This window comes from Argopecten irradians, chromosome 3, assembly GCF_041381155.1.
Source record: "Argopecten irradians isolate NY chromosome 3, Ai_NY, whole genome shotgun sequence".
NCBI classification, from domain to species: Eukaryota; Metazoa; Mollusca; class Bivalvia; order Pectinida; family Pectinidae; genus Argopecten; species Argopecten irradians.
Window position 1 is genome coordinate 51,470,592 of NC_091136.1, and position 14,445 is coordinate 51,485,036.

Here is a 14,445-nt window from a genome sequence, read left to right on the forward strand (position 1 = left end):
CATCCTTAATTGGTCAGTCTGTCATTGACTTTTCTGATTTAGAAACAAGGCAGAATAGACATTGACATGGCCACAGTAGATGCTGATGAAACCTGGAGGAGACTATAGTGTTTGTCTTCATCTGTCTGTCCCAATGTTGTTGGCAATAATTTGAGAACATATGAGTGGATTTTGTTGAAACTTCATACCATTGTACCTCATGAGATCATACAGCTCGAGATTGAATTTTGGGACGAGAGGTCATCTACAAAGGTCACGACATGTATTACTAAAAATAAGCTACGGTCATGTTGATAAATTGCGGGGATCATCGGAAACAATTAAAACAACAACATCACCAACATCAAACTGAGTTGTTTTTCAACAAACAAGATATTTGGAAAAATGACTTAAATTACTAATGAAGAACACTTCATGTAGCAGCTGTCACAGGTAGCCACACTGTTTTATACCCAATTTTAGTCTAAATTTAGCAAAATCCATTTTCTGTGCATAATTATCATAGTTTTGTAATATCCATGCTGACTAACTGTTTTATTAGGGGACATTTGTTTGTGTATGAGCTTCTTAACTGTAGCTTAACAGCTTTCAAATGGAAATTGATTTTATTCTTTCAGACATTGTGATTATATAAACATCATCTGTTAAACAGATTTTCCATTTCTTTGCAATAATATTCAATATCAATGTAATCTCTGCTGACTGACTGTTAAGGTTTTAAATTACAGCGACAGTGAATCATATGTTCACTCGGCAGGGCTTACATTTACAGTGTACTGCTATTTTCTGATGAGTTTTGAAAATAGGAGATAATTGTCTTGAATGGGTTTCAATAAGTCATAAATTGGTCATGACAAGAAAAAAACTTGGCATGACTGTATTTTAAATGAAATTGATTTGTTGGGTAATGTGTAATGATGGCTAGATGGTTTATAATTTATAAAGCCGTGTTTGGTTTCAGCAACAATTAGCTGACCACAAATGATGTTAGGAGCTTTGTTACAATGTTCAATAGGATGAGCCATTCTACTATATTTTATCCTGTACATATAAATCTTCCCTGAATATCACACATATATGTTTTCATTTTAAGCTTTAAAATTAAAACTGTTGATTTATCCCGTGCTTTAATGCATCTTCCCTTCTGTAAGTTAATGATGGACAAACAGATTTATATTTTCAGAACTCTACTTTGAAATTTGTAGATATTAACAGAAGACCATCTCCAGCTTGCATGTCTAGCTGGCGATTATTAAGTGACCGTTGTGGCGCTGATGAAGCTGCAGCCCATATGCTGTATTAATAATTAATATGACTGGGATTGGCACTACTTGTTTTATTGGAATGTCAATATTGGGGAGTCTGGGGGCTGGTATCACTGACTTCACAAACACGATAACTTCTACCCTACACTTGGTTATGTAATCATGTACGACTTACCTGTAAATAATTACTACGTCTCAGGTACAGTGTAATCATGTACGATTTACTCTGTAAATAATCATTACTACCTCTCAGGTACAGTGTAATCATGTGCGACTTACCTGTAAATAATTACTGTAAGATAATTACTACCTCTCAGGTACAGTGTAATCATGTGCGACTTACCTGTAAATAATTACTGTAAGATAATTACTACCTCTCAGGTACAGTGTAATCATGTGCGACTTACCTGTAAATAATTACTGTAAGATAATTACTACCTCTCAGGTACAGTGTAATCATGTACGACTTACCTGTAAATAATTACTACCTCTCAGGTACAGTGCAATCATGTACGACTTACCTGTAAATAATTACTACCTGTAAATAATTACTACCTCTCAGGTACAGTGTAATCATGTACGACTTACCTGTAAATAATTACTACCTCTCAGGTACAGTGTAATCATGTACGACTTACCTGTAAATAATTACTGTAAGATAATTACTACCTCTCAGGTACAGTGTAATCATGTACGACTTACCTGTAAATAATTACTGTAAGATAATCACTACCTCTCAGGTACAGTGTAATCATGTACGACTTACCTGTAATAATTAATTAATACGTGATACAACTTCACTACCTCTCAGGTACAGTGTAATCATGTACGACTTACCTGTAAATAATTACTGTAAGATATTACTACCTCTCAGGTACAGTGTAATCATGTACGACTTACCTGTAAATAATTACTGTAAGATAATCACTACCTCTCAGGTACAGTGTAATCATGTACGACTTACCTGTAAATAATTACTGTAAGATAATCACTACCTCTCAGGTACAGTGTAATCATGTACGACTTACCTGTAAATAATTACTGTAAGATAAGCGCTACCTCTCAGGTACAGTGTAATCATGTACGACTTACCTGTAAATAATTACTGTAAGATAATCACTACCTCTCAGGTACAGTGTAATCATGTACGACTTACCTGTAAATAATTACTGTAAGATAATCACTACCTCTCAGGTACAGTGTAATCATGTACGACTTACCTGTAAATAATTACTGTAAGATAATCACTACCTCTCAGGTACAGTGTAATCATGTACGACTTACCTGTAAATAATTACTGTAGGATAATCACTACCTCTCAGGTACAGTGTAATCATGTACAACTTACCTGTAAATAATTACTGTAAGATAATCACTACCTCTCAGGTACAGTGTAATCATGTACGACTTACCTGTAAATAATTACTGTAAGATAATCACTACCTCTCAGGTACAGTGTAATCATGTACGACTTACCTGTAAATAATTACTGTAAGATAATCACTACCTCTCAGGTACAGTGTAATCATGTATGACTTACCTGTAAATATAATTACTTAAGATAATCACTACTCTCAGGTACAGTGTAATCATGTACAACTTACCTGTAAATAATTACTGTAGGATAATCACTACTCTCAGGTACAGTGTTATCATGTACAACTTACCTGTAAATAATTACTGTAAGATAATCACTACCTCTCAGGTACAGTGTAATCATGTACGACTTACCTGTAACTAATTACTATACAGATAATCACTACCTCTCAGGTACAGTGTAATCATGTACGACTTACCTGTAAATAATTACTGTAAGATAATCACTACCTCTCAGGTACAGTGTAATCATGTATGACTTACCTGTAAATAATTACTGTAAGATAATCACTACCTCTCAGGTACAGTGTAATCATGTACGACTTACTGTAAATATCTATGTACCTCTCAGGTACAGTGTAATCATGTACGACTTACCTGTAAGATAATCACTACCTCTCAGGTACAGTGTAATCATGTACAACTTACCTGTAAATAATTACTGTAAGATAATCACTACCTCTCAGGTACAGTGTTATCATGTACAACTTACCTGTAAATAATTACTGTAAGATAATCACTACCTCTCAGGTACAGTGTAATCATGTACGACTTACCTGTAAATAATTACTGTAAGATAATCACTACCTCTCAGGTACAGTGTAATCATGTACGACTTACCTGTAAATAATTACTGTAAGATAATCACTACCTCTCAGGTACAGTGTAATCATGTACGACTTACCTGTAAATAATTACTGTAAGATAATCACTACCTCTCAGGTACAGTGTAATCATGTACGACTTACCTGTAAATAATTACTGTAAGATAATCACTACCTCTCAGGTACAGTGTAATCATGTACGACTTACCTGTAAATAATTACTGTAAGATAATCACTACCTCTCAGGTACAGTGTATCATGTACGACTTACCTGTAATAATTACTGTAAGATAATCACTACCTCTCAGGTACAGTGTAATCATGTACGACTTACCTGTAAATAATTACTGTAAGATAATCACTACCTCTCAGGTACAGTGTAATCATGTACGACTTACCTGTAAATAATTACTGTAAGATAATCACTACCTCTCAGGTACAGTGTAATCATGTACGACTTACCTGTAAATAATTACTGTAAGATAATCACTACCTCTCAGGTACAGTGTAATCATGTACGACTTACCTGTAAATAATTACTGTAAGATAATCACTACCTCTCAGGTACAGTGTAATTACAGTGTATCATGTACACTTACCTGTAAATAATTACTGTAAGATAATCACTACCTCTCAGGTACAGTGTAATCATGTACAACTTACCTGTAAATAATTACTGTAAGATAATCACTACCTCTCAGGTACAGTGTAATCATGTACAACTTACCTGTAAATAATTACTGTAAGATAATCACTACCTCTCAGGTACAGTGTAATCATGTACAACTTACCTGTAAATAATTACTGTAAGATAATCACTACCTCTCAGGTACAGTGTAATCATGTACACTTACCTGTAAATAATTACTATAAGATAATCACTACCTCTCAGGTACAGTGTAATCATGTACAACTTACCTGTAAATAATTACTGTAAGATAATCACTACCTCTCAGGTACAGTGTAATCATGTACAACTTACCTGTAAATAATTACTGTAAGATAATCACTACCTCTCAGGTACAGTGTAATCATGTACGACTTACCTGTAAATAATTACTGTAAGATAAATCACTACCTCTCAGGTACAGTGTTTCATGTACGACTTACCTGTAAATAATTACTGTAAGAAAATCACTACCTCTCAGGTACAGTGTAATCATGTACGACTTACCTGTAAATAATTACTGTAAGATAATTACCATCTCTCAGGTACAGTGTAATTGTGTACGACTTACCTGTAAATAATTACCGTATGATAATTACCATCTCTCAGGTACAGTGTAATTGTGTACGACTTACCTGTAAATAATTACGTAAGATAATTACCATCTCTCAGGTACAGTGTAATTGTGTACGACTTACCTGTAAATAATTACTGTAAGATAATTACCATCTCTCAGGTACAATGCAATCATGTACGACTTATCTGTAAATAATTACTATAAGATAATCACTACTTCTCAGGTACAGTGTAATTGTGTACGACTTACCTGTAAATAATTACCGTAAGATAATTACCATCACTCAGGTACAGTGTAATTGTGTACGACTTACCTGTAAATAATTACCGTAAGATAATTACCATCACTCAGGTACAGTGTAATTGTGTACGACTTACCTGTAAATAATTACCGTAAGATAATTACCATCACTCAGGTACAGTGTAATTGTGTACGACTTACCTGTAAATAATTACCGTAAGATAATTACCATCACTCAGGTACAGTGTAATTGTGTACGACTTACCTGTAAATAATTACCTGTAAGATAATTACCATCACTCAGGTACAGTGTAATTGTGTACGACTTACCTGTAAATAATTACCGTAAGATAATTACCATCACTCAGGTACAGTGTAATTGTGTACGACTTACCTGTAAAATACCCTACGTGTAACTGTAGATAATACCTCTCAGTACAGTGTAATATGTACGACTTACCTGTAAATAATTACTGTAAGATAATACCTCTCAGGTACAGTGTAATATGTACACTTACCTGTAAATAATTACGTAAGATAATACTACCTCTCAGGTACAGTGTAATCATGTACGACTTACCTGTAAATAATTACTGTAAGATAATTACCATCTCTCAGGTACAGTGTAATTATGTACGACTTACCTGTAAATAATTACTGTAAGATAATTACCATCTCTCAGGTACAGTGTAATTGTGTACGACTTACCTGTAAATAATTACCGTAAGATAATTACCATCTCTCAGGTACAGTGTAATTGTGTACGACTTACCTGTAAATAATTACTGTAAGATAATTACCATCACTCAGGTACAGTGTAATTGTGTACGACTTACTGTAAATAATTACTGTAAGATAATTACCATCACTCAGGTACAGTGTAAATGTAGACTTACTGTAAATAATTACTGTAAGATAATACACCTAGGTACAGTGTAATATGTACGACTTACCTGTAAATAATTACTGTAAGATAATACATTCTCAGGTACAGTGTAATGTGACTTACCTGTAAATAATTACTGTAGATAATTACCTCTCAGGTACAGTGTAATTGTGTACGACTTACCTGTAAATAATTACCGTAAGATAATTACTACTTCTCAGGTACAGTGTAATTGTGTACGGCTTACCTGTAAATAATTACCGTAAGATAATCACTACCTCTCAGGTAAAGTGTAATTGTGTACGGCTTACCTGTAAATAATTACCGTATGACAATTACCATCACTCAGGTACAGTGTAATCATGTACACTTAATCCCCATGCACCTCTTTCAAAAACAGTAAATGTTGACTGATGTTGATAGAATTGTGTCAGAGGTATCTTGGCCTACTTTGGACCAAGCTTCCACTTACTTGAGTGTCATCATTGTATAATTATGTATATAACTTCAAATCTGATCAGTCGATATGTTTCTGCTCTCTAAAAGCCATAATGTGGACCAATTTCAAAGAAATTTTGCATTAATCGATTTGTCGATTTGTTTCTGCACTTTGAAACATGTGAACGTTGACCAATTTCAACTTAAAACTTGAGAAATGAGGCATAGAAATTTCTTGAATTTATTATGCTTCTTTTTAAATCATATTCAAGATAAGAAAAATAATTTTATCTTGATATCCTTTCAAATTATTTGTGTTACCTGTTCATATCGTGAAAACATTACACTCTCATGCTATGGTTGCATCAAATCAGGTAATTTTTATTTTATTTTGAGTGGAGATTGCCTGCTGTAGTAGTATTATACAGTGTCCGATCCTGTCAGGAGGAGACGCTGTCATGTAACTGTGACATTGAAACACTGACAAATCAGACATGGCTGTAATCTTAAACATCTACCCTCACATCACATTGATTTGTCTTTATTTTGTCATATAAAAATATCCAATAGTCCTAACTGTCTATTTAAATACTATCAGACTGATTCTAGCCTGCAGATTGCCCAGCAACACACATCAAACGAGACTTGTTTCATTTCATATTTTTTTTGTTGCGTGTAAAATAAATTTCACAAGCTGTGACACATCATTTGTGGTTGAACTAAAAAGATAAGAGAATTGAGTGGTCCATATGTCTGCGGAAAACTCACAACAGGATTGGCAAGTCAGAACAGGAAAAGTCAGCAAAAACTAGCAGATGTATGTTTACATGACAAGTAATATTGAAAGCTTATCTAACCATGCAACCAAGCATATAGACAAGGAAAATTAAAACCTAAAAAACCTGAGTGTACATGTGAGGAGGCCCCAGGATAACAGGTCTTTATAACATCATCATACACCTCCAGATGGTGTTTGTAAGAGAAATATACCAGCATTTGATAAATTTAAGATAAAGCTGCAGCATACTTTTATTATGCAGTATACTGATGATTTAAAGTCAACACAATAAGGGTGATGTAAAGTCATATTAAACTTACACATTGTTTGAAGGTCACTGGCATATGACCTTGACACCAAATATGTTTCAGCCAATATGACATCAATGAAATAATGCCCATGACCCCAATTTTGTCATCTTGCAATTAAAAATGCCTTTAATACTAACTGGTACTTATGGATCCTTGGCATACAATTTTGCTATGTTTCATTTGGAACATCACAATTTTGTCACATTTAAATGCATTAAGGTCACTGGGATGATGACCTCTAGCTGTTGTATACTAGCTTGGTTCATTTTTATTTTAGATTCTAAACAATTCATTATTTCCCAAAAGATTTAAAAGCATATCAAATAATTCAGTATCAGATATGGCTGAGGGACATTAATCCTGAATTTATTGGTTATCTTGTAAACATTTCTCTGAGCACACTGACATCTATACACCACATATATACCAGTGAGGCGTATCATCACTTTTTTACAGTTGATTTGATTGGTAGTAAAACTGTTGAGTAATCGGTTGAGATCCTAGTCGGAGCCTCTACCCTGAGACTAACAAGGACTACATTGTGGGATTAACTTTTAACCAGCTAATTCTGTCCAATTATTATTTACTTTACATAGAAGCTCTCCTCAAGCTCTCCCTGGTCCCAAGTGGTCTGCACGGCTGTATGTGTAAATGCATTTCTTACATTTCATTTTCTATTCTTTTGAATTTTAATTAATTTTACATGGAATATCTGTTATCCGGAGAATTGCCCGCTCTTTATTTTCAGTTCTTTATAGCCTTTCTGCTTCTTTGAAATATGGATTTTTATGGAGATGAAACAGACTTTTGAATTTCAATTACTTGAGTTGATGTTTCCATGTTGATAAAAAGGTCTTGTAATACATTGATTGGAGATAGCTAACCGCCTAACTCTGAATCGTGTTTCCCCTCGATTTGCCTAACTGCTGACTCTATGACATTGCGCCTAACTTTACCACACAGCAGAAAAGTTGTATTGATATCAGAAGAGAGCATATACTATCACCAATGCCTTATAAACGTGTAGTTTTATTGATAGTTTTACTGAATTTTTAATCCTTTTACTGGTGATAGATTACTTGTCAGATTACAATCATTAATTGAGATAAATTATAGCATAGCTAATGGATTTTGCCATGAGGTTCTAGGTACAATATTGTTTAAAAAAAGTACCCCAATATCTGTAATTGTGAACTCAAATCACAATTCTTATGTACCGATAATCTATAAATACAGTAAAACCCCTTTAACTCGAACCCGGATTCCTCGAATCCCCCCTATTCGTCGAACTGGTCGTACGGTCCCGACCGTCTCTCTATATAATCTAAGTAACAAAACCCCGGATAGCTCGAACAGCTATTCGTCGAATACCCCTTATTTCTCGAACAGAAATATGTCCTCGTTGCATCAAATACATGGTATTTACCCATGTATTCGTCGAACAGGTGTTCGGCCCTTGAGATTTTTTTTACCTTTACGTGTCACACCTGACTGCAACGACCGACATGGATAATTGCTCACGATCTTGTGTTTATACAGTTGGCGTGTCAAGCCGTGAGGTAATTAAGAGATTAACGGTGTCATTATTACCTACCTACACGATCGCAAGTCGTTGTTTGATGCCAACTATATTTAAATATTTCAGAAAAGGCATTATGTTATTGATGTTTCTCTTGTAATAATCTTCGTTGTAAATACGGAAGTTGTTGATCCGTGTTAATAGAAAGTACGTATTGTACGTGAAATGACAAAAGAGGCGGAAGATATTGCTGACGTCCGCCTAATTATAAAAGTTTTTTTTTTTTTTTAATTTCTTCGTTGGTTTCATTCGACAGGCTAACACAATGTTATTTGTCGAAAGATGTAAACGATATCAAACGATATATGCAAAGTACATTTTATCAGTGCGTTCCGTATCTTTTCATGTAAATTGTATTTTGTAACTTTACTCGTAAATACTAAATAGACATCTATAGATATCATTTCTTATGTCCGTAAATATGCTGGTTAATAACTTTATTGTGAGTATGTATTTTGTAAATGTTTTAAATAATTTTTGATAATTAAATAATAGAAAATGTACTCCTTGTTGACCAATATGGATATTGTACATTAACCTAGATGACAATCGCTTACTCTGATGTGAATGACATTTGATTTAGGGCTTTCTCATTAGCTTTTCCAAACGCTAAATTTATGTTATACATTTCTTCAACTTGATATTGCTATCAATACAACACTTAAATAAAGAAATCCAAAATGCTGAAAGATAGGGTAATTAAAATGTCATTGCCGTGCATTGTTTGTCATAGTTTGAAACCGGACATTTTAACTGTCGATCTTGACCAACCTCGGATGAGTCGAATACCCCGTATTCCTCGAACTATTGACCTGGTCCCCTGCAGTTCGAGTTATAGGGGTTTTACTGTATATGGAGATCACTTTTTTTAATTTGAAGATCCATCACTGACTTTCTATTTCTACTTTGTATCAAATTATGTATTGAACTTTTAATGCAGTTTTTTTAAATATACTAACTATTTATAAAATTTGGAGATCACTTCCTTATGTTAAAAATTAATTCACAATCATGGTGGAGATGTTTGAGGATTTCTAATTTGGATGAATATGGCTCAAAAAATATTTTATAAGAATGTTCCTTTAAATAACCTACAAAATTATGATTAAGTAATATTATTAGACATATTTCTATAGGTTCCTGATTCTCACCTGTCTTGTCCTCACCTGTCCTATCTGCAATCATACGCATTTTGTCTCATTGTGATAGTGAAATCTCTTTTTTCCCATACTTGACAGGGTTATCCCACAGTTGCTAGGGAAAAGATAATCGATCTATTACCGGGGTAGGGAAAAGACAGCTCAAATTGGCTAAACAATGACGTGACATCATCAATCCATGCTGTGACTATTGTCGTTGATGTCATTAATGTTGAGGCATTGCAACATTCCTTAGATGGTGGCGCTTTTGAAATGTTTCTATGACTGAAATGTTTCTATATGACTGCATTTTCATAATAATTCATTAAAGTATGGGAGAAAAGGAATCAAACATGGGCCTGTCAGATGGACAGGGATATCTCAAACCTCATGAAAGATTTTGGCCTCTGAACCTGAGGCCTGCCGAGGGTTGACGGCCAAAATCTTTCTAAAGGGTTGAGATAAATAGAATATTTCACCCCCTTTGGGGTGAGACAGGAAAATCTTATCCCGAGGGTTGAGATCTCCTGTCTCGCCCCAAAGAGGGCGGATGATTCTTTTTTTCTTACCCCGTGTACCACTTTGTGTCTCTAATAAACGCGTCACTTATGCAAGCGGGGGTGATGTCACTTCAATGAATCATCGTCTTCGCCGTCTTTTTGACTTCATTTCATTGTTGTTGTGACGTTATGATATTATTACCGCGACGTCATGATACTGTTGTTGTGACGTCATACAATTATTGAGCACGCGCAAAGATCTTGTGTAGCTTATCTTTATCTTGGATGAGATATAAAAATCAAGTAAAACTGTGGATATCCCTGTCAGGGGTAAGAGAAATCCCTGTCCACCTGACAGGGCCATGTGAGATTCTATTCCCTGCCTAACACTGCATGTAGAGTGCATATCTGAGTTATTTTTAGTTGACTGATTTAAAGATATGCCAGCTAAGTTATAATGATAGACTTACCATCAGTACCTTTCAACTGCCCAACAATAGTGACTAATCAAACTTACAACACCGAGATTGAGGGATACTAGTCCAATGTTAAATACCTTTTGATTTTACATTGTGGCTGTAGTATACTTCAATGACATTTATGTTATTAATGATTGCTATACAAGTGTAATATGCAATATCAAAGTATTTATTGGAGTCGATAACACTTCCTTTAGTTTAAATCTTTTTTCTCTGTGTATACCTTGAATTCAGATAAAATTTTAAAATCCTATTTTTATGATGATTGATCTATTCAAACAGGTCAAATTTAAAAATTCAATTTTGATGACAAATGATTTATTCAATCTTTTTACAAATTGATTATTCAATTAGTAATCGATCATGGTTTTATATCTTAAATGTGTAGTCTAGAAAAACATCAATGAAGGTAGAGAAAATGGTGAGATTTATCATCTAGATGTGAGATTTGATGTAGTGATATGTATAATTGAGATGAAAGACTAATTCATAATCATAAAACCTAGATATTTATCATGACATAATAATTGGTGAAATCTGTTATTATCTGACTGGAATCAATCCATAGTCAATATGGAAGGTCAGTGTTGGGAGTTAAACTCAGTTTCAGCCCGAAAACGACCTTGACACTATCTGGCAATGTGGCATAATATAGCCTGTTAGACAAAGCCTAGTTATAGACAGATTCATGTAGGCGATAAACCAGTAATTAATTTACTATAGCCTTGTAAAGACCTTGATGGATCTGCCTGTGGAACAATGATAACTGTCAGATGGTTAATTCTTCTGAGTTGTATAACACTGTAGCTACTCACCAAGACGACCTAGGTTCAAATCACAATAAGAAGTGAAAAGGTATTTGAAGGGTCACCTGCTCTATAATATGAGTATAATTCTTTTGTTTTAATTCTGTTGTGATATTAAATTACCCCTCATGTTCTCTATATGTGCCAACATGCCTCAGATTAGCTTTCATGGTTTATTTTCTGTATTTCAATTGTTGTAAAATAAAGGTTTAAAAGAAATAGCCTCCCATTTTGTTTATCTGTACGTTTTTATACCATGACAGTACCAACATGTTCCCCAGGATTGTCACAGCGATAGCTGTTGTGTTTGCCAGAACAAAACCTGCTCATTGGGTGTACTGGTGCACATGGAGTTCAAGACTGCAGTAAAGGGAGACCACCCATTATGTAGTTAAAGAGATGATAAAACAAATTAAAGCAAAAAGCTTACAACAGGTAAACAAAGTGCATAGAAAATTATCTTTCAAATCAGCAGTCCTTGGTATCTGACCTCCCCTGTTACACACACCTTTACATTTGTTGGATGATAATGGATGTTTATTATTGATGTGTTACAGATAGAGTTTGGAGATGTGAAGCTGTCGACAGAATCTAGTCAGGTGGGAGGGGCCGCCCCTCCCTACCAACCCAATCTTGCCCAACAGCTGACAACAGTCCTTGATCGGTTCTATCCCCGAAAGTACAGCCATGCGACAGAGGAGGAGCAACGGTAAGACAATAATTGTAAACTGTTTATAGTTGGTACAAAGTCTGTCGTTGTTCTATTTCAACATCCATTACTGTCACACTGACCACACCAAACAACTCATAAGAAGGGGAGGTAAATATTAGATATTATAACCAATTACCTCTACTGTTAATAAGACATACCAGTTATTCAATTTTTTACAAAATGTATACAAAGACAATTTTCCCTTGTACAGTTTAGAATATGAATTGATGTATTCTTTTACTTGTATATAAATTGGTATAATTCTATTTTTACTTGACACATGATCACATGCAGCCTTCCTTATTGTTTAGTTAGGATTTAGCTAGTACTTCAGAGAGACCCTACCCTTACTCACTTTACTGACCTCTGTTTTAGGTCAACTGTATCCAAACTACTGGAGAGATGGGTGTCACTAAGGGGCCGGTCTCCTCAGGATTGTGTTCGAGTCTACCTCGCTGTGGTCAGAAAGTGGCCTTTCTGTGGTGCCAAACTTTTCTTTACAAAGGTAGGTACAGCTATAGGGGGTCTCCAGTTTGATTCACTATTCAATCTATGTGTGATTCCTCCTTGTACTATGCTTTACTCTCACATTTCTGTCAACCAGCTTATTGTCCTGGCATCTTAATTTCACGTTTTTCTCCTAACAATATAATTCCCCCGATCTTGACTTTTTATTTCACTTTACTTGTTCTTGAAACAATATCACTGTGATTCATTTTTGCGATTTCTTGCAAAAATAAAGTTGGTTTAGGATCAGTTAAGTTTGTGAAATAAGGGTGAAAATATTCTTATGAAAGTTATATACAATTTAGCACATTTGTTTTTAATGTGGCATGTGTCTCCAGGTGAAGACTTCACCTAGCCCTGAGGATGAAGTATGGCTAGCTGTCCAAGAGGAGGGCATTTCAATACTTGAGCATTCCACCATGGTAAGTGTCTCAATACCTGGCTATCCACCTTGTTAAATGTCTCAATACTTGGCCATTCCACCATGGTAAGTCTCAATACTAGACCGTTCCACCATGGTACTTGTCTCAATACTAGACCATTCCACCATGGTACATGTCTCAATACTAGACCATTCCACCATGGTTAATGTCTCAATACTAGAACATTCCACCATGGTAAGTCTCAATACTAGACCGTTCCACCATGGTACTTGTCTCAATACTAGACCATTCCACCATGGTAAGTCTCAATACTAGAACGTTCCACCATGGCACTTGTCTCAATACTAGACCATTCCACCATGGTAAGTGTCTCAATACTAGACCATCCAACCATGGTACAATATGTCTCAATACTAGACCATTCAACCATGGTACATGTCTCAATACTAGACCATTCCACCATGGTACATGTCTCAATACTAGACCATTCCACCATGGTTAATGTCTCAATACTAGAACATTCCACCATGGTAATGTCTCAATACTAGACCATTCCACCATGGTACTTGTCTCAATACTAGACCATTCCACCATGGTAAGTGTCTCAATACTAGACCATTCCACCATGGTAAGTGTCTCAATACTAGACCATTCCACCATGGTAAGTGTCTCAATACTAGACCATTCCACCATGGTAAGTGTTTCAATACTAGACCATTCCACCATGGTACATGTCTCAATACTAGACCATTCCACCATGGTACATGTCTCAATACTAGACCGTTCAACCATGGTAAGTGTCAATACTAGGCCATTCCACCATGGTAAGTGTCTCAATACTAGACCATTCCACCATGGTAAGTGTCTCAATACTAGACCATTCCACCATGGTACTTGTCTCAATACTAGACCATTCCACCATGGTAAGTGTCTCAATACTAGACCATTCCACCATGGTAAGTGTCTCAATACTAGAT

At 35.1% G+C, this 14,445-nt stretch overlaps 1 protein-coding gene across 7 annotated transcripts in view; it reads left to right on the forward strand.

Moving 5' to 3' along the window:
* Positions 1 to 14,445, forward strand: part of LOC138318978 (pleckstrin homology domain-containing family H member 1-like) — a 177,249-nt gene that overhangs the window by 121,108 nt on the left and 41,696 nt on the right. For all 7 annotated transcript variants that reach the window (XM_069261837.1, XM_069261834.1, XM_069261841.1 and 4 more), the window contains 3 exons: positions 12,424 to 12,575; positions 12,954 to 13,083; positions 13,424 to 13,507. In XM_069261837.1, coding sequence (XP_069117938.1) covers positions 12,424 to 12,575; positions 12,954 to 13,083; positions 13,424 to 13,507 — 366 coding nt within the window. The remainder of the gene's footprint in view (positions 1 to 12,423; positions 12,576 to 12,953; positions 13,084 to 13,423; positions 13,508 to 14,445) is intronic.